The 17,272-nt window shown below is 50.4% G+C and overlaps 1 protein-coding gene across 3 annotated transcripts; it reads left to right on the top strand.

Annotated features, from left to right (window-relative positions):
• Positions 1–60: 60 nt before the first annotated feature.
• LOC139171280 (chloride channel protein ClC-Kb-like) lies at positions 61–17,156 on the top strand. Of its 3 annotated transcripts, none has more exons than XM_070759353.1 (20): positions 61–173; positions 1,241–1,559; positions 2,776–2,904; positions 3,376–3,504; positions 4,603–4,742; positions 6,110–6,187; positions 6,359–6,437; positions 6,548–6,673; positions 8,067–8,151; positions 8,263–8,364; positions 10,022–10,106; positions 10,290–10,463; positions 11,498–11,567; positions 11,673–11,783; positions 12,877–13,090; positions 13,273–13,406; positions 14,901–15,001; positions 15,132–15,215; positions 16,317–16,403; positions 16,923–17,156. In XM_070759353.1, the coding sequence occupies exons 2-20, from the start codon at positions 1,409–1,411 to the stop codon at positions 16,968–16,970; spliced, it is 2,127 nt and encodes a 708-aa protein (XP_070615454.1). In that variant the 5' UTR covers positions 61–173; positions 1,241–1,408; the 3' UTR covers positions 16,971–17,156. The 3 variants fall into 3 exon arrangements, with proteins under 3 accessions (XP_070615454.1, XP_070615455.1, XP_070615456.1); XM_070759354.1 differs by having other exon boundaries at positions 79–173; positions 1,257–1,559; XM_070759355.1 differs by lacking the exons at positions 61–173; positions 1,241–1,559; positions 2,776–2,904; positions 3,376–3,504 and having other exon boundaries at positions 4,705–4,742; positions 6,133–6,187.
• Positions 17,157–17,272: the final 116 nt, after the last annotated feature.

Below are 17,272 nucleotides of genomic sequence, written 5' to 3'. Positions count from 1 at the left end.
GGGGAGAGAACAGGGAGGGCCCAGGAGACAGGTGTGTGCCTGTGCACCAGATCTGGCCAAGGCAGAGGCAGAGGAAACTGGCTTCAGAGAAGTCGCCTCGACCCAGGAGCAGAAAGTAGTGTGTCTTTGCGAGAGAGAGAGACACACAGGCACCCTGAGCCGGCTGAGGCGGAGTGAGTCTCCTTCGCACAGGTTCCAGTCAGGGCCATTGAGGGGACCCTGGTTGTGTTTGAGAGGGTGGGGGAGGAGGGAGGAAGAGCGTGCGTTGTTGTCTGCCTGTTTGTCTGGATTTCCTTCAGTGTCTGAGCGATAGAAACGCCACCTTCCTAGAGAGGCCCTTGGCCTGGAAACAGGGTAGGTGGGTCCTGTTGGAGGTTTGGCCCCTTGGCGTCTGACCAGGACCGTCTTGGGGGGTGGGGGATCCAGGTGCGCGTTCCTTTTCAAGAGCCAGGGTGGTGCAGTGGTTAGAGTGCAGCATTGCAGGCTACTTCATCTGACTGCTAGCTGTAGTTCAGCAGTTCAAATCTCACCACCGGCTCAAGGTTGACTCAACTTCCATCCTTCCGAGGTGGGTAAAAATGAGGACCCAGATTATTGGGCTGATTCTGTAAACCGCTTCGAGAGGGCTGTAAAAGCACTATGAAGTGGTATATATACAGTGATGGGCTCCTATGGTTATGGTCAGGTACGCAGAACCGGTAGAAAAATATTGATTTTTTTTTTCTTGTTTTTCCCTTCTGGGCTCTGGATATGTTTTTCCTATCATAGTAAATGAGGTTGAATGTGTATAATTTTAGAAGAGCTGTGTGTGTGCGTGTGTGTGTGTGTACAGATACAGCTTATATAGTAGATAATGTATATTTTTGTGTGCCTGTGTGTAATATGTATGTACATATATGGCATATATACATAGAATTACACAGCATATTTTGGATGTTCAGTAATAGTAAATAGAGAGGGAAATGGTATCTCTTTGAGGCGAGGAGAGGCCAGGCACCCTAAACCTAACCCAAACCCTTGACGTAAGTGGCGCCAAATTGGTCACATTTAAGCAGTCACATGACCATTAAGCCACCCCCAATCACATGATTGTCAAGCCATTCCCACTGGTCACATGGCTGGCAAGCCACACCCACAAAATAAGCCACGCCCAGAGTATGGTAGTAAAACAAATTGCAGCCTTTCACTTGGTATATAGGTCTAAATGCTATTGCTGTTGCTATTCCTTTCACCTTTTCAGAATTGTTGCGTTTCAGGAAAAGGCACCACCTCAGTTCCGCTGTGGCCAAGATCCCTACAAGCTGCAGCCTGAGGCCTCCAGGGGACCCCCGTCCATCTTGCTGCGTGCAAACCAGACGGCTCGGATCCTCCTCTGTGTCTCCACCGTTTCCACTCCCGGCCTCAGGCCATGGCTGCTGAGAGGCCAGAGAGAGAGAGAGAGGAGAAAGTGAGAGTCCAGAAGAAAGAGGAGGAGAGGGAGAAGGAAGAGGAGACGGATGGGTTCCTGCCCTGGAAAGACAACTGGAGACCCTGGCCAAAAGCCCGGCGCAAGGTGCACGGTAGGAATCAGGGAGGTCCCACCCAGCCACAAAACTGGCTTCCACATGGGTGGCACTGAGGTAGGAGGCGTTCCAGATGTTGCTGTTCCCCAGAGGTGGTGACCCTTTGGCCCAGATCAGTGATGGCGAACATTTTTTTCCTCGAGTGCTGAAAGAGTGTGGGTGCGTGTTATCACGCATGCACGAGTGCTTGCATCCACAATTCAATGCCCGGGGAGGGCGAAAATAGCTTCCCCACCCCCTGGAGGTCCTCTGAAGGCCGGAAATGGCCTGTTTCTAAACTTCTGGTGGGCCCAGTAGGCTCATGTCTCACCCTCCCCCAGGCTTCAAAGTCTTCCCTGGAGCTGGGAAAGGTAAAAAGCCCTCCCCCATCCCCCAAAAGGCTCTCTGGAAGCCAAAAATATCCTCCCAGAGCCTCTGTGAGAGCCAAAAGTCAGCTGGCCTGCACACACATGCCCATTGGAGCTGAGCCAGGGCGAAGGCTTGCATGCCAGCAGATATGGCTCCATGTGCCACCTGCGATACCCATGCCATAGGTTCGCCATCATTGGCCTAGGTACACCCACACTAGATACACCCACACTTTTACCTACACTACACCAATCCTCCGTGGACTACATTGGCTCCCGATTGGTCTTCAGGCGCAATTCAAGGTGTTGGTCATTACCTTTAAAGCCCTACATGTCTTAGGGCCAGACTGTCTTTGAGACTGCCTCCTACCGGTTTGCTCCCAGTGATCAATAATAGCCCACAGAGTTGGTATTTTCCAGGTCCTGTCAACTAAACTGTCAGTTGGTGGGTCTGCAGGGGATGGCCTTCTCCGTGGCTGCTCCAACTCTCTGGAACCAGCTATCTCCCGAGATCTGGACTACCCCAACCCTACTGGCCTTCTGGAAAGCCATAAAGACTTTCTAGCAGGCCTGGGGTCGTTGATCAGATGGCAGGCCAGTGGGATCTGGCAATTAAAGATATGCATGGTTTTTTTTAAAAATTGTTTTAATTGTTGGTTTAAAAATGTTTTGAACTGTTTTAAGGGGTTTTATATTACATTTTATGTATTCTTGGTTGTGAGCAACTCAGTGTCCTTTGGGAGCTGGGCGGGATAAGTCCAAATAGATAGATAAATAAATCCACCCTTGAAGGAGGCTGACTTTACAATGGCAGAGCCCCCCTCTCCCTCTCATCTGTAACTCCCAGCCTCTGCTGCCCTCTGCAGGTTGCCTGGAGTGCTTCAAGCGGCAGCTCTTCCGAGTTGGGGACGATTGGTATTACCTCTTCGCCCTGGGCATCGTCATGGCACTGGTCAGCTTCGCCATGGACTTCACCGTCTCCAGGGTTGCCAGCGGTGAGCTTTCATCCCACCAAATCCCTCCCCAAGCTGGTCTTGGAGGGACGAGCAGAAGGAAAGAGCATCTCTTGTGCTGCTTGGGGGAGACCCCATGCCACAAGGGATGCCCGATTCAAGAGTGGGGGTTAGGCTCTCCCATGCCTTCAGGGCAGCCACAGCAGCAGCAAAGGATTCTGGGGCAGCTCAGTTCCTAGCCGACTTCCCAACTTCAATAAATAATAATAATAATAATAATAATAATAATAATAATAATAATAGTTGGAAGGGACCTTGGAGGTCTTCTAGTTCAACCCCCTGCTTGGGCAGGAAACCCTACACTACTTCAGACAGATGGCTATCCAACATCTTCTTAAAAACTTCCACTGTTGGAGCATTCACAACTTCTGGTGGCAGGCTGTTCCATGGATTCATTCATTGTTCTAGCTGTTGGGAATTCTTAACTTCTTAACTTCCCTTTGGATTCTCCAGCGCACCTGTGGCTTTACCAAGAGGTTGGAGACTACCCAGTGCTGAAGTTCCTCTCCTGGACCATGTACCCGGTCGCGCTCTCGGCTTTTTCCACGGGCTTTTCCCAAAGCATTACCCAGCACGCTGGAGGTGAGGCTGGGGTCAGTGGTCGTTGCGCCCTGTTCCAGGCCTTGGACTGGGAAGCAGCTTTCTTCTCTTCTCCCGAGACTGGGTGAGAGGAGCCAGGGGAAAGATGGGCCCCATTGGGAAATGTGAAAGGTTTCCTTCTTCCATCTGCGGCCTGGCTCTTCTCCCTGAAAGGAAGACGGCTGAAGGAAAGGCAACCCGGGCCTCATTCACACACACACGCCGTGTCTAGCCAGGTTCATGAGTTAGGGTTCTAGAGACAGGAAGAAGGAATTGGGTGTCTGGAGGGGAAGGCTTTGGATGGGCACTAGAGAACTCCTGCCAGGTGGGCGGAAGGGGTGGAGCAGTCGTGGGTTGCTACCGGTATGGTAGAGCACATCGGTAGCACATCGCTTTGTTATGGCACATTGGTAGCAAACTGTGCACCGTGCGCGCAGATTCAATTCTCGTGCAGGCATGCGTGCGCGTCCCAGTGTATTTTTGCTTCATGCGCATTTACAGAAGCAAAATCTCAGGAGGGGGCACGTGTGTGTGTGTGTGTGTGTGTGTGAAATTTCAACGATTTTTTTTGCTTCTGCACATGCACAGAATAAAGTTAATTTAATAATTTAATAATAACAATATAAAGTTCCAATTTATTGCCGGAGCCATCCTGTCACCTATACTGGGAAAGCTGAATCTTGAGTTTCCCACCCAGTTGAAAGTTCCACATCCCTTGTGTCCCTCCCCCTCCCCCGCCAACTTGTCACATTGCCCACATTGTGCCAGCGTGGCCAGTCCTCCTTCTGCTTCCACCCAGGTGGGTGTGCACAGGATGGCCTTGAACCCCTTGAAAGAATGCTTTGTGGCTGCATCTGTGCCCTCCTGAAAATCGCCTCTCCCAAGCTCCCATAAACATCAGGCCTTTTATAGATAGTGTGGCAAGCTGTAGATTTATCACCAACTTCGGCACCAGCGTGACACACATGCGCAGAAGCAAAAACACACTGGGAGGTGTGCACAGGTAAGTGAACCAAAGTGGCGTGCAAAGCACACCGGTAGCAGCGGTAATGGCAACCCACCGGTGGGATGGAGAGATCATTCTGCCCTCTCTCTACCAAGGCTCTGGCATCCCCGAACTGAAGACCATCCTGACTGGCGTCATCCTGGAGGAGTACTTGGCCATTGAGAATTTTGGGGCCAAAGTCGTGGGGCTGACCTGCACGCTGGCCTGCGGGAGCACCCTCTTCCTCGGCAAAGTGGTACGTCTCCAGCAGGTGGAGGGAGGGAGGTGGGTGGGGGTTTCTCTCTCTCTCTCTCTGGCCCCCACGCAGCACCTTTGTGGCCTGAAGGAGTTGGGGGTGGGTGGGGTTGTTTCAGCCTTTGGACACAGAAAGGAAGCCGTGAGGGAAAAGGGTCCCCAGGGGGCAGTTCTAGAGATGGTGGAGAGGAAGGCTTTGGATGTTGCTTCTGCCCCAGATCTAGTTTTAATTTTAATTTTATTGATTTATATGCCACCCAATCCTGTAGGACTCAGGGTGGTTTACGACAATAAAATAATGCAATAATACAGTAAAAGTCAAATATTAAATAATAAAACCCGGTTAAAATAATCAATCAGTTATAATAACAATTTAAAAAAAACTAGACTAAACTATACAACCATACATTCCTACATATTAAATAAGCCATAATTCAGCCGGGACTAAAATGTTAACTCTCACGGCCCCCAGGTCTGCTGGCAGAGCCGGTCTTCAAGGCTTTTTGGAAGGCCAATGGGGTGCGAGCAGTGTGGACATCGGGGGGGGAGGGGGGGAGTTGATTCCAAAGGGCCGGGGCCACCACAGAGGAGGCCCTCCCACCTGTATTACTGTATTTTACTTATTTATTTGTTCATTTGCTGAACATATACAAGATAGCAGGTATAGGTATAAGCCAAAGTAAGTACAGATAAATGAGGACGATAGGACAGTAAGATAGGGACGGTAGGCACGATGGTGCGCTGATGGCCTTGCCCACCTCAAGACGGCCTCCTTTTACAAAGAGCTTGCGCTGAAGGTGCCCCAACTCAATGGGAAAGAGGACCTGGGTCCTTCAGCCGAGGAAGGAGCAGAAACAGGGAAGCTGAGGGGTTGAATATCCTGTCAGGATCTGCCCAGCAACCAGGGTGAAAGTTTGGGCTGGGGATGAGGGTAAAAATCTCCTTCCTGGAGACATTCAAGGTCTGGCTGAGGTCAGGAGACGAGACTCTTGTCTTGGGGGTAGGGGGGATTGCTGCTGGGAGAGACCACCGTTGGATGGAGGGGGGGACTTTGTTGTCCAGCTCTCCCTCTATTGAGCCTTCTGAGTCCTTCTTCAGCTGGGATGGTGCAGTGATTAGAGTGCAGCACTGCAGGCTACTTCAGCTAACTGCTAGCTGTAGTTCAGTGGTTCAAAGGTCACCCCCGCTCAAGTTGACTCAGCCTTCCATCCTTCTGAGGTGGGTCAAATGAGGACCCAGATTGTTGGGGGCAATAGGGCTGACTCTGTAAACCGCTTAGAGAAGTCTGTAAAAGCACTAGAAAGCGGTATATAAGTCTAAATGCTATTGCTACTCATCTTCCTCCTCTTTCTGCCCGGCCACTACCAGGGACCCTTTGTTCACCTCTCCAGCATGATCGCCGCCTACCTGGGCAAGATCCGGGCCAGAGTTTCTGGGGAGTACGAGGTACGGCTGAGGAGGCAAGGTTGCACCACCAGGGATGGTCTGGGGGCAGCTGAGGACTGGGTGGCTCGCTGGAGGGGCCCGAAGGCAGCCCAGCTTTTGGGGTTCTTGGGAACTGATGCCTGGAAGGCGACTTTGCGGCAGCCTCAGAGAGCATCTTTTTCCTTCGCCTAGAATAAAAGCAAGCAGAATGAGATGCTGGTGGCAGGAGCGGCCGTGGGCGTGGCCACTGTCTTTGGGGCTCCCATCAGTGGTAAGACGTAGCCTCTTTGCAAAGGGAGGCCAGGGAGTGGGCCAGGCTGATGGATGTGGGGCTGACTGTCTGGACTGCCCTCTCCCCCTCCCCCATTGCCCTTTCTCCAGGGGTCCTCTTCAGCATCGAGGTCGTATCTTCCCACTTTGCCGTCCGGGATTACTGGAGGGGCTTCTTCTCGGCAACCTGTGGCGCCTTCATGTTCCGTCTGTTGGCTGTTTTCAATAGTGAACAAGGTGGGCAGCAAGTGGACAAAGGGTCAAGAATTTAAGATGGATTCAGGTTAATTGTCAAGGTTCCAGGTAGGATCCAAATTAAATCAGAGTCTAAGTCAAAGTGTTCCTCAATTTATTGTCAGATCCATCTTGGCACCTACACTAGGAAACCTGGATCTGTGTTTCCCACCCAGTTGAAAGTTCACATCCCTTGTCCCCCCACCCACAAACTTGTCAGGTTGCCCACTCAGATTGTGCCAGCGTGGCCAGTCCTCCTCTTGCTTCCAGCCAGGTGGGTGGGCACAGGATGGCCTTGAACTATTAAAAAAAAAAAGCTTTGTGGCTGCATCTGTTCCCTCCTGAAAATCCCCTCTCCCAAGTTCTCATCAACATCAGGCCTTCTACAGATAGTGTGGCAAGCCATTAATTCATCACCAACTTCTGCACCGGCTTGACACAAAGGAGGGATCCCCCCGGACTCTCTGTCTGGGGATGTGGGGCGGAGGAGAATGAGTGCTCAGAGGAGTTTGCCCTACTGATGCTATGGCTGCAGGTGCGGTGACTGGCTAGGGAGGCTAGGAGCTGTTCTGGATTCTGGTAGAACTTTGATTACATTGAAAATAACGCTTACTGAATGCAGGATTTTATAAACAAAAAACCCTCCATTTTTATTCTCCTCTCCTCCGTATTAAAAATGCAATACAGTCACATTCCTCTCTCTTTATCTTTAGCAATTAGAGCACACAAACTTTCCTCCATGCCTCCTCCCTTATCTTAAGATTTATGTCTATATAACATAGTTCAAAAGCACCAGGAATAGCTGCGAAATAATAATGAATAAGCTAACTTATTCCGGAGCCAAAATGACACACGTCCATGATTGATCGCAACATTGAAAAACTCCACCCTTCTTCCCTGCTGGCACCCTGACGTGACAAATACATCACTCCAGTAATTAACCCGTTCCTCCCCTTAATATCTTTTCCCTAACACTTGCTCCCTGCGCCTTTGAACTCTTCTGAAGTGAGGATTTAACCAGCGATTGTCTGTCTCTTCCTCACTGGAGTCTGGACTCATAACAACATCCTGTGGCTGGCCTCCCACCTGTTCTGATACCTGTAACCCAGGGCCTGCCACTAATTCATAAACTATCTGTATCAGAGTCATCAACCTCTTCAGTATCCTCCAACTGACCAGGAGTATGTACAATAGGAGCCACACTGAGAAGGAGAAAGCCACACCACTACTTCTATGTGTTTGGATTGTACCTTGGGAGCTCCTTAGGACAGGAAGGAGTCAACCCTCTCCTGTGGACTGCTTGGCTGAGGGCCAAGGGAGGGGGGGCAGGAGCTGGGAAGGGGCTCCGGGAGGTCAGAACCAAGAGCCCCTCCGCTTTTGCACCCCTGCTTTCCAGAAACCATCACAGCCCTCTTCAAGACGAGCTTTAAAATTGATTTCCCCTTTGACCTGCCGGAGACCATTTTCTTCACATTCCTTGGGTGAGGAATGGGTCTCCTTGTGATGGGGGGGGTGGGGGAGTGGAGAGAGGGAAGGGGGGTGCAGCAGCCACAACATGTACTAACCGGGAGACCTCCTCCCTTCTCTTCCAGCGTGATCTGCGGCGTGCTGAGCTGTGCATACCTCTTCTGCCAGCGCTGGTTCCTGGGCTACGTCCGGAGAAACCCCTTCACAGCTAGGCTTCTGGCCAACGAGTAAGTAGCCGCCAGTGGGGCAGCTCTCCACAGAGTCCCTGGGATGGCTCCTCTGGTTCTGAGATCAGAGAGGTGGTGCAGGCGGTGTCCCATGTAGGAAGTGGATTCACAGAAAAGGGGGCTCCCTGGGGAAACCACCAATGTTTGCCAGCAGGTTAGATCAGGCCCCCCGCCAGCTTCTCGCTAGAAGAAAATGGCAGAGCTGTGCTTCCAAGCTGTTAGCCTGCAGCCCATACCCCTTCGTAACTGCAACAGCACATGAGCATGTAATAATCAAACTAAATTTAAACCGCTCCAAACTAGACTGCAGAAAATACGACTTCAGCAATAGAGTGATCAACGCTTGGAATTCACTACCTCACTCTGTGGCTTCTTCCCCCAACCCCAAAATCTTCAACCTTAGATTGTCTACAGTTGACCTCTCCCCTTTTCTAAGAGGTCTGTAAGGGGGGTGCATAAGCGCACCATTGTGCCCACAGTCCCTCTCCTATTTATTTATTTATTTATTTATTTATTTATTTATTTATTTATTTATTTATTTATTTATTTATTTATTTATTTATTTATTTGATTTTCTTTTTTTAATGCTGCCCTTCTCCTTAGACTCAGGGCAGCCTACAACATGTTAGCAATAGCACTTTTCAACAGAGTCAGCCTATTGCTGACCTCGAGGTTCGACTACTGTAACGCTCTCTACATGGGGCTACCTTTGAAGAGTGTTCGGAAACTTCAGATCGTGCAGGATGCAGCTGCGACAGCAAACATGGGCTTCCCTAGGTATGCCCATGTTTCACCAACACTCCGCAGTCTGCATTGGTTGCCGATCAGTTTCCAGTCACAATTCAAAGTGTTGGTTATGACCTATAAAGCCCTACATGGCATCGGACGAGAATATCTCTGGGACCGCCTTCTGCCGCATGAATCCCAGCGACCAGTTAGGTCCCACAGAGTTGGCCTTCTCCAGGTCCTGTTGACTAAACAATGTCGTCTGGCGGGACCCAGGGGAAGAGCTTTCTCTGTGGTGGCCCCGACCCTCTGGAACCAGCTCCCCCCAGAGATTAGGATTGCCCCCACCCTCCTTGCCTTTTGTAAACTCCTTAAGACCCACCTCTGTCGTCAGGCATGGGGGAACTGAGACATCTTCCCCAGGCCTATATAGTTTATGTATGGTATGTTGTGTGTATGTTTTTTAAATTATGGGTTTTTAGTTTTTAAATATTAGATTTATATTTTACATTGTTTTCTACTATTGCTGTGACCGCCCCGAGTCTACGGAGAGGGGCAGCATACAAATTTAATAAATAAATAAATAAATTGCCCTCACAATCCGGGTCCTCCTTTTACCCACCTCAAAAGGGTGGAAGGCTGAGTCAACCTTGAGCCGGTGATGAGATTTGAACCGCTGAACTGCAGATCTAGCAGTCAGCTTTAGTGGCCTGCAGTACTGCACTCTATCCGCTGTGTCACCTCGGCTCATTGTCTTTTTTTATCACTACTTTCTGTGTTATGTTTATATAACTACTCCCCTATACTTGATTGACAAATGTAAATAAATAAAATAAATAACCTGCGGCTTCTGAATTCAACTGGGTTTCCCAGAGACATCTCCTCTCCCTTCCCCTGCCCGGTCCCTGACCCCTGGGTTCTTCTTTTGCAGGAAGCCCCTCTACTCAGTGCTGGTGGCCTTCCTCTTGTCCTCCATCACCTTCCCCCATAGCCTGGGGCAATTCATGGCCTCCAGGGTAACTATCAGCCATTGCTGCCAAGGGCAGAGCCTAGCGGAGAACGTACGGGGGAGAGGGGTGGGTGTGTGTGCACGTGGCAAGGCAGAGGAGCTGAGGCAAGGCTGGGGTGGGAGGCTACCAGCCCTCTCTGCCATGGGACAGAAGGCGGAGACTGTTTCCCTTTCTTTTTCTCTTTTGCAGCTGAGCATGAAGGAGCTGCTCACCTCCTTGCTCGACAACCGCACCTGGAGCGTCCTTTCCCAGAATGTGTCACTTGACGTGCCTCCCCAGATGGACCCCCTCAACCTGTGGCAGGAGTGGTGGCACCCCAGTCTCTCCATCTTTGGCACCCTGTCCGTCTTCCTGGTGATGAAGGTGCATGTCACATGCTGTACTGAAACTTACTAGAGCAGGGGTAGGCCACGTTGGCTCTTCTATGACATGTGGACTTCAACTCCCAGAATTCCTGAGCTAGCATGATTGGCTCAGGAATTCTGGAAGTTGAAGTCCATAAGTCATAGAAGAGCCAACTTTGCCTTCCCTGTATTAGCCGGGGTGGCGCAGCAGGTAGAGTGCTGTACTGCAGGCCACTGAAGCTGACTTGTAGATCTTAAGATCAGCGGTTCAAATCTCATCACCAGCTCAAGGTTGACTCAGCCTTCCATCCTTACGAGGTGGGTAAAATGAGGACCCGGACTGTGGGGGCAATAGGCTGGCTCTGTTAAAAAAGTGCTATTGCTAACATGTTGTAAGCCGCCCTGAGTCTAAGGAGAAGGGTGGCATAAAAATTAAATAAATAAATAAATAAATAAATAAATAAATAAATAAATAAATAAATAAATAAATAAATAAATAAATAAATTAGAGCAAATTCTTTATACTTTAAAACCGACAGCAAATGTCACTTGTTTGTTTGTTTGTGAAGCATGTATAGGATAGTAGTAGTTTGTATAAATATAAGTAAAAGGCAACAATAAAAGAGGACAATTAGGATAGTAGGATAGGGATGGTAGGTACAATGGTGCACTTATGCAGGCCCCTTACAGACTTCTTAGAAATGGGGAGAAGTTGACAGTAGACAGTCTACGGTTAAAGGTTTTGGGGTTTGGGGAAGAAACCACAGAGTCAGGTAGTACATTCCAGGCATTGATCGCTCTGTTGCTGAAGTCGTATTTTCTGCAGTCGAGTTTGGAGCGGTTGACATTGAGTTTGGGAACTCCCTCTCTGCCTGACACGTGTCAGAACTCCTACTCGAGGCCTGGTCTCCTCTGGCCTCTTCTGGGCCTTTGGGAGCTCCTTCTGGGGGCTCTCAGCTCCATCAACCTGCTTTGCTGGTCAGCCAGCCATTGTGGGTCTCTCTCTCAAAAAAAGGCTGGGCTGACAACATTGATCCTTTTGTGCCCTTGCAGTTCTGGATGCTGGTCTTGGCCACCACCATGCCGATGCCCGCTGGGTACTTCATGCCCATCTTCATTTATGGTGAGCGCTTCCACTTTCTCTGGCTTGTCTGCTTTCAGCCTCCGGAGAGGTTGGTCTGTCAGGCTCAGGAGGGGAAGATGATCCTTCTCTTGTCTCTTTCCCCAGGAGCTGCCATCGGGCGCTTGGTGGGTGAAGCCATAGCCCTTCTCTTTCCCAGGGGCATGACTGCTGAGGGCCCTCCCAGCCTTATCATCCCTGGGGCATATGCACTGGCAGGTATGTTGGTAGGCTTCCTTGGCACTCAGGGAGGCTCAGATGGTGTGGAAACAACACCTCCCCCCCCCCTTTGCTCTTTCTGAGATCGGCTGTTGCGGCCCACCAGCCGCCTGTGCAGCTGATAGTGGATTCTGTTCAAGGAGATTGACTTGGTGATGCGTCAGTGGCCGGTGCAGCTGGCATCCGCGTCGGACAGTGAGGAGGATGGTGAGGACTCGGTGCCAGAGGCAGAGGTTCAGATAGGGCAGTGATAGCAAACCTAGAGCATGGGTGCCACAAGTGGCACACGGAGCCATATCTGCTGGCACATGACCCGTTGCCCTATCTCAGCTCCAATGTGCATGTGTGTGCCAGCCAGCTGATTTTTGGCCCACACAGAGGGTTTGGGAGGGTGTTTTTGGCTTCCAGAAAGTCTCTGGGAGGATGGGGGAGGGCATTTTTACTTTTGGAGCCTGGGGAGGGAATGTTTTCGCCCTCCCCAGGCATTGAATTATGGGTGTGGGCAGTCATGCATGCGCACTAGTGCACACACATACTCTTTCGGCCCCGAGGAAAAAAAGGTTCGCCATCACTGAGCTAGGGCCTTCGGAACCTCCAGCATCTCACAGCAGTGATGAGGAAGAAGAGGATTCTCCTCAATGCAAGAGTCCGCAATCCTGCCAAGAGACAGGAGTGGTTACTCCAGAGTAGGTCTCCTCGGGAGTAAGACTGAGGGGCTAATTGGCCATTCTCCTAGTCTACTTAAAGAACAGCAGAGGCAGCTGAAAGGCTGCAGGAAACAACAGCTTAGACTCTTCAGATTTCTTATTGGGGAAGACTCCTGGGCATTTTGCCAAGCCTTTGTAAACTACATGAGATAGAAAGCACTAATTGCATTGATTTGAGTTTGAACATACACCAGTTGTTAATGAAGGTTAATTAGCGGCTGACTTTTTGCGAGAAAAGATTGCTTTTGAATTTGTGTGTCTCCACTGCTAATCCAGTTATTAGCCCTGGTTCATTGATTAGGTTTGTTCAAACTGTGTGGTTTATTACATTTGTCACTGGTGGCAGAACATTGGCCACCTCTCTGCTCTCTCCCCTCCCTTTCCAGGGGCCGCTGCTTTCTCTGGCTCGGTCACCCACACCCTCTCCACCGCCTTGCTGGCCTTTGAGATGACCGGGCAGATCGCCCACATCCTGCCTGTTCTGTTGGCTGTCCTGGTGGCCAACGCCATTGCCCAGAAGTTCCAGCCTTCCTTCTATGATGGCACCATCATCGTCAAAAAGCTACCCTACCTTCCCCGAATCCGGAGCAGGCATATCGAGTGAGCTGCCCCACTTGGCTTTGCTGGGACCCAGGGATTGGGATGCCGGCCTTCCCAAAGAATGGGCACTCTGTGTGTGCCCAGAGCGCCTCTGGCCTGACCTTGCTTGGCAGGCCACAGCAGCTCCTCTCCCCCCCTCCCCAAGTCACGGCCCTGTCCCAATAAAGCCATCGGTTTTGTAGGTCCTACCTGGTCACTACCCAGAAGTTCATGAATACCGATTTCACCATCCTGTCCCAGGAAGCCTCCTTTCACGACATCCTCCAGGTGGTCACCATGACAGAAGACCAGGAGTATCCTGTGGTAGACAATACTGGTAATGCGGGATTCTGAAAGCAGCAACCGTCTATGTGTGTCTTGTAATGGATCTGTCTGGTGGGGATTTGCAGCCACGCAAGCAGTTATGGGCCTTCTAAGGCATACCCATATTTCTCCAGCACTCCGTGGACTGCATTGGCTGCCGGTTGGTTTCTGGATGCAATTCAAAGTGTTGGTTATGACCTATAAAGCCCTACATGGCATGGGACTGGATTACCTCCAGGACCGCCTTCTGCCGCAGGAATCCCAGCGACCGGTGAGGTCCCACAGAGTCGGCCTTCTCCAGGTCCCGTCAACTAGACAATATAGTTTGGCGGGACCTAGGGGAAGAGCCTTTTCTGTGGTGGTCCCAACCCTCTGAAATCAGCTCCCCCCAGAGATTTGCACTGCCCCCACCCTCCTCGCCTTCTGTAAAAGTTTAAAGACCTATCTGTACCACCAGCCTTGGGGCCATTAGACACTAGCCGAAGAGTTATGTCTTGCTGTGTGGATGGGAATGAATGTTTTAAATGTTTTTAGCTATATTAATTGGATTTTTTAGATATGTATATTGTATATTGTTTTGATATGTTGTGAGCCACCCCGAGTCCTTGGAGAGGGGCAGCATACAAATCCAATAAATAAATAAATAAATTTGTAACATAAAATATGCACGTCCCCACAAACACACACACATATCCGCATTCCTAGAAACTACACTTTGGATAATGGAGTTGGAAGGGACCTTGGAGATCATCTACTCCAACCCCACCCACCCACCCAAGCAGGAGACAACCATTTCTGACAGATGGTGGTCCAGTCTCTTCTTGAAAGCCTCCCACAACTTCCGAAGTCAACTTCTGTTTCATTAGTGGATTGTCCTGTCAGAAAATTTCTCTGTATTTCCAAGTTGAATCTCTCCTTGTTCGGTTCCCCTCCATTATTATTTTGGCCTTCAGGTGCCTTGGAAAATAGCTTGACCCCCTCCTCTCCTTGGCAGCCTGTCAATTATTGGAAGACTGCTATCCTGTCTCCCCTGGTCCTTCTCTTCACTAGATCAACCACGCCCGGTTCCTGCAATCTGTTCATTGTATGTTTCAGCCCCTGATCCCCTAATCATCTTGGTTGCTCTTCTCTGCACTTTTTCTAGAGTCTCAACATCTTTTTTATAGTGTGGTTCTTAATTTTAGGTTGGCTAACTCCTTGATTGGTTTCCATCTGTTGTTTCTTGTCCTGCCTTTGGGTGCTTTGGAGAATAGGTTGACTCCCTCCTCTTTGGAGAATAGGTTGACCCCCTCAAATATTGGCACTCTACTATCCTGTCTCCCCTCATCCTTCTTTTCATCAAACTAGCCGTGACCAGTTCCTGCCACAGTTCATCGTATATGTTTTAGCTTCCAGTCCCCGAATCTTCTTTGTTGCACTTCTCTGCACTTTTTCTAGAGTCGCAACATCTTTTTTATACTGTAGTGACCAAAAGTGGACACTTCCCTCTGCTTCTTTCTCCCTGAAGAGTCTCAGATGCTGCTGGGGGCGATCCAGCGGTCCAGCCTCATCCAGTTCCTCCAGAGCCACGAAGACTCCAGTCTGCCCCAGGAGGAGACGGGGAAAGAGGTGGGTCTGAGTTGGTGACTAAGACAAGACCCAACCACGTGCTTTCTTGGGGGGTGGGAGGGGGTAAAGCAGGGCTTCTTCCCCCCCTGCTGCGCCACCCATCCATGGCTGCACTTCTCCTCCCTTCCAGCTTCTCTCGGGCCAGACTTTGAAAGAAGGCTGCACCATCAGTCCTGTGACCCTACAGCTCTCCCCATGGACATCCCTGCACCAGGTACCTCTAGGCCTATGATGGTGAACCTGTGGCAGAGGTGGCACGCGGAGACATATCGGAGGGCACGAGAGACTTTGCCATGTTTCAGCTTCAGCACAAGCTGATTTTCGGCCTTGGGAAAGGCCACTTCATCCTCCCGATGCTTCAAGGAAGCTTCCTTGAAGCCCCGGGGGCAAAAAAATCCCCCAATGGACAAATCGGAAGTTCAGGAAAACATACTTCCAATTTGCTGCTGTGCTGGTTTATGCACTCCAGAAGGTTCACAGAAGCCCCAGAGTGCAAAAAACAACACAATGGGCAAACCGGAAGTGCATTTTTCAAAATTCCAGTTTCCCCGTTGTGCTGTTTTTTGCACTTCAGAGCTTCAAGAAGCTTCCCTGAACCCTCTGGAGTGCAAATAACAGCACAACGGCAAACCGGAAGTCTCTTTTCCTGAACTTCCAGTTTGCTCCGTTTGGGCATTTTTTCCATCTACCAGCAGTGGTTGGTTGCTACTGGTGAGGTCCAGAGCGTTGCACTGGTATGAACCCACTGATGATACAATTTCCAGCGATTTTTTTTGTGGCGTCTCTGTGTCGGAGGAAGCCCTGTCGCCCGCCCTTGTCTTAATGCTGACTTAATTCTTCATCCGAAGCACAGCTGAGAAGCTCCTTCTCAGGAGACACCGGGGGGGGGGGGGGGCTGAAAATTGCATCATCAGTGGGTTCCTACCAATGTGGCACTCTGGACCGCACTGGTAGGAACCCACCACTGGTTACTAGGCTTCAGAAAGGCCTCTGTGCATGCGCAGGGGGCAGTTTGGGGTGATGGTGGTGCGCATGCATGGGGGATGGGGGAGAGGGGAGAGCTGTGGGCACTTGCACGCATGCTAGCACACCCAGAACTGCAGAGGCGCAAGGGCAGCAGCAGCAGCAGCAGAAGGAAAGAGGCAGGGGAGCTGCCACTTTCTTGAGCAATGCAGGGAGGGATTGACTGGGGAACAGGGCCAGGCAGGGTTTTCAAAGGGAGGCGTCCATTGGAGAGAAGGGGCTTCCCAGAGGGCTTTCTTCCCTTCCGAGCGAAGGAGCGTTGAGCCTCTTTTCTTTTTCTCTCCTTCTGCAGGCCCACAACCTCTTTGAGATGCTGAACCTGCAGCAGGCTTTTGTCACACAGCTGGGGAAAGTGGTGGGGATCGTGACTAGGAGGGAGGTGAGTGGCTGGGCTCCCCCCCCCCCGAGGGCGCAGCTAAGTGCAGTTCCTTCTTCCTATTGGGGAGGGACAAGCGACCACTGGAAGCTTGGCTTCTGTTGCTATGCCAACACAGGGCATCGTTGGTGTGAGAAAAGGGGGCCTGCAGCCTCCCTCTTGAGCTGGCGAGGGCAAGGTGGGTTTGGCAGCTCTCCTGAGACCCTCCCGATGGAGATCAAGGCCCTTCCAGACGCTTGCAACATCGACTCAACTCTATTTGCCTCCATTATCAGCTTTGCTCTTTTCTTTCAAGTGTATTGGTGGTTATTGAGACGGATGCCACCTCTATGTTGTTTGAGGCAGGCAGGGTTCCCTTGAGTACCATTTGTTGGGGGTCAAGGGAAAGGGAGGGTTTTGCCTTCTCCTTCTGCTTCAGATCCCCATGGACAATTGGTGGGCTACTTTGTGACACAGAAGGCTGGACTCGATGGGCTTTGGCCAGCATGGCTCTTCTTATGTCCTTCTCTCTTCTTTTTTCAGCTCAGGAAAGCCATCGAAGAGCTGGCCAACCCCAAAGCTGGGCGATAGCAGAAGTCCCTAGCGAGGGGAGCGTGCTGGAGACATGAAGCCATAGGTTAATAGTTTCCTTGTGTGTGTGTGTGTTTGTAATCTGGTATTTGTTTGCTTGCGAAATTCTACAGCTTGCCTAAAAAGAAGGATTCACAACAAAGTTTTTTTTAAAGAAATAAATGGAATGAATGGCAAGTAGAAAAATGTAGGCATTTTTTTTTAGATATTTCGGCTTTCTAGAAAGAGTTGCAACATAATGTATAGATGTCTCAAGATTTTCACCCATTTGGCAATAGCAATAACATTTAGATTTATGTACC

Source organism: Erythrolamprus reginae, chromosome 8 (assembly GCF_031021105.1).
Source record: "Erythrolamprus reginae isolate rEryReg1 chromosome 8, rEryReg1.hap1, whole genome shotgun sequence".
Taxonomy (NCBI): domain Eukaryota; kingdom Metazoa; phylum Chordata; class Lepidosauria; order Squamata; family Dipsadidae; genus Erythrolamprus; species Erythrolamprus reginae.
This window is presented reverse-complemented; position numbering and strand designations above follow the sequence as displayed.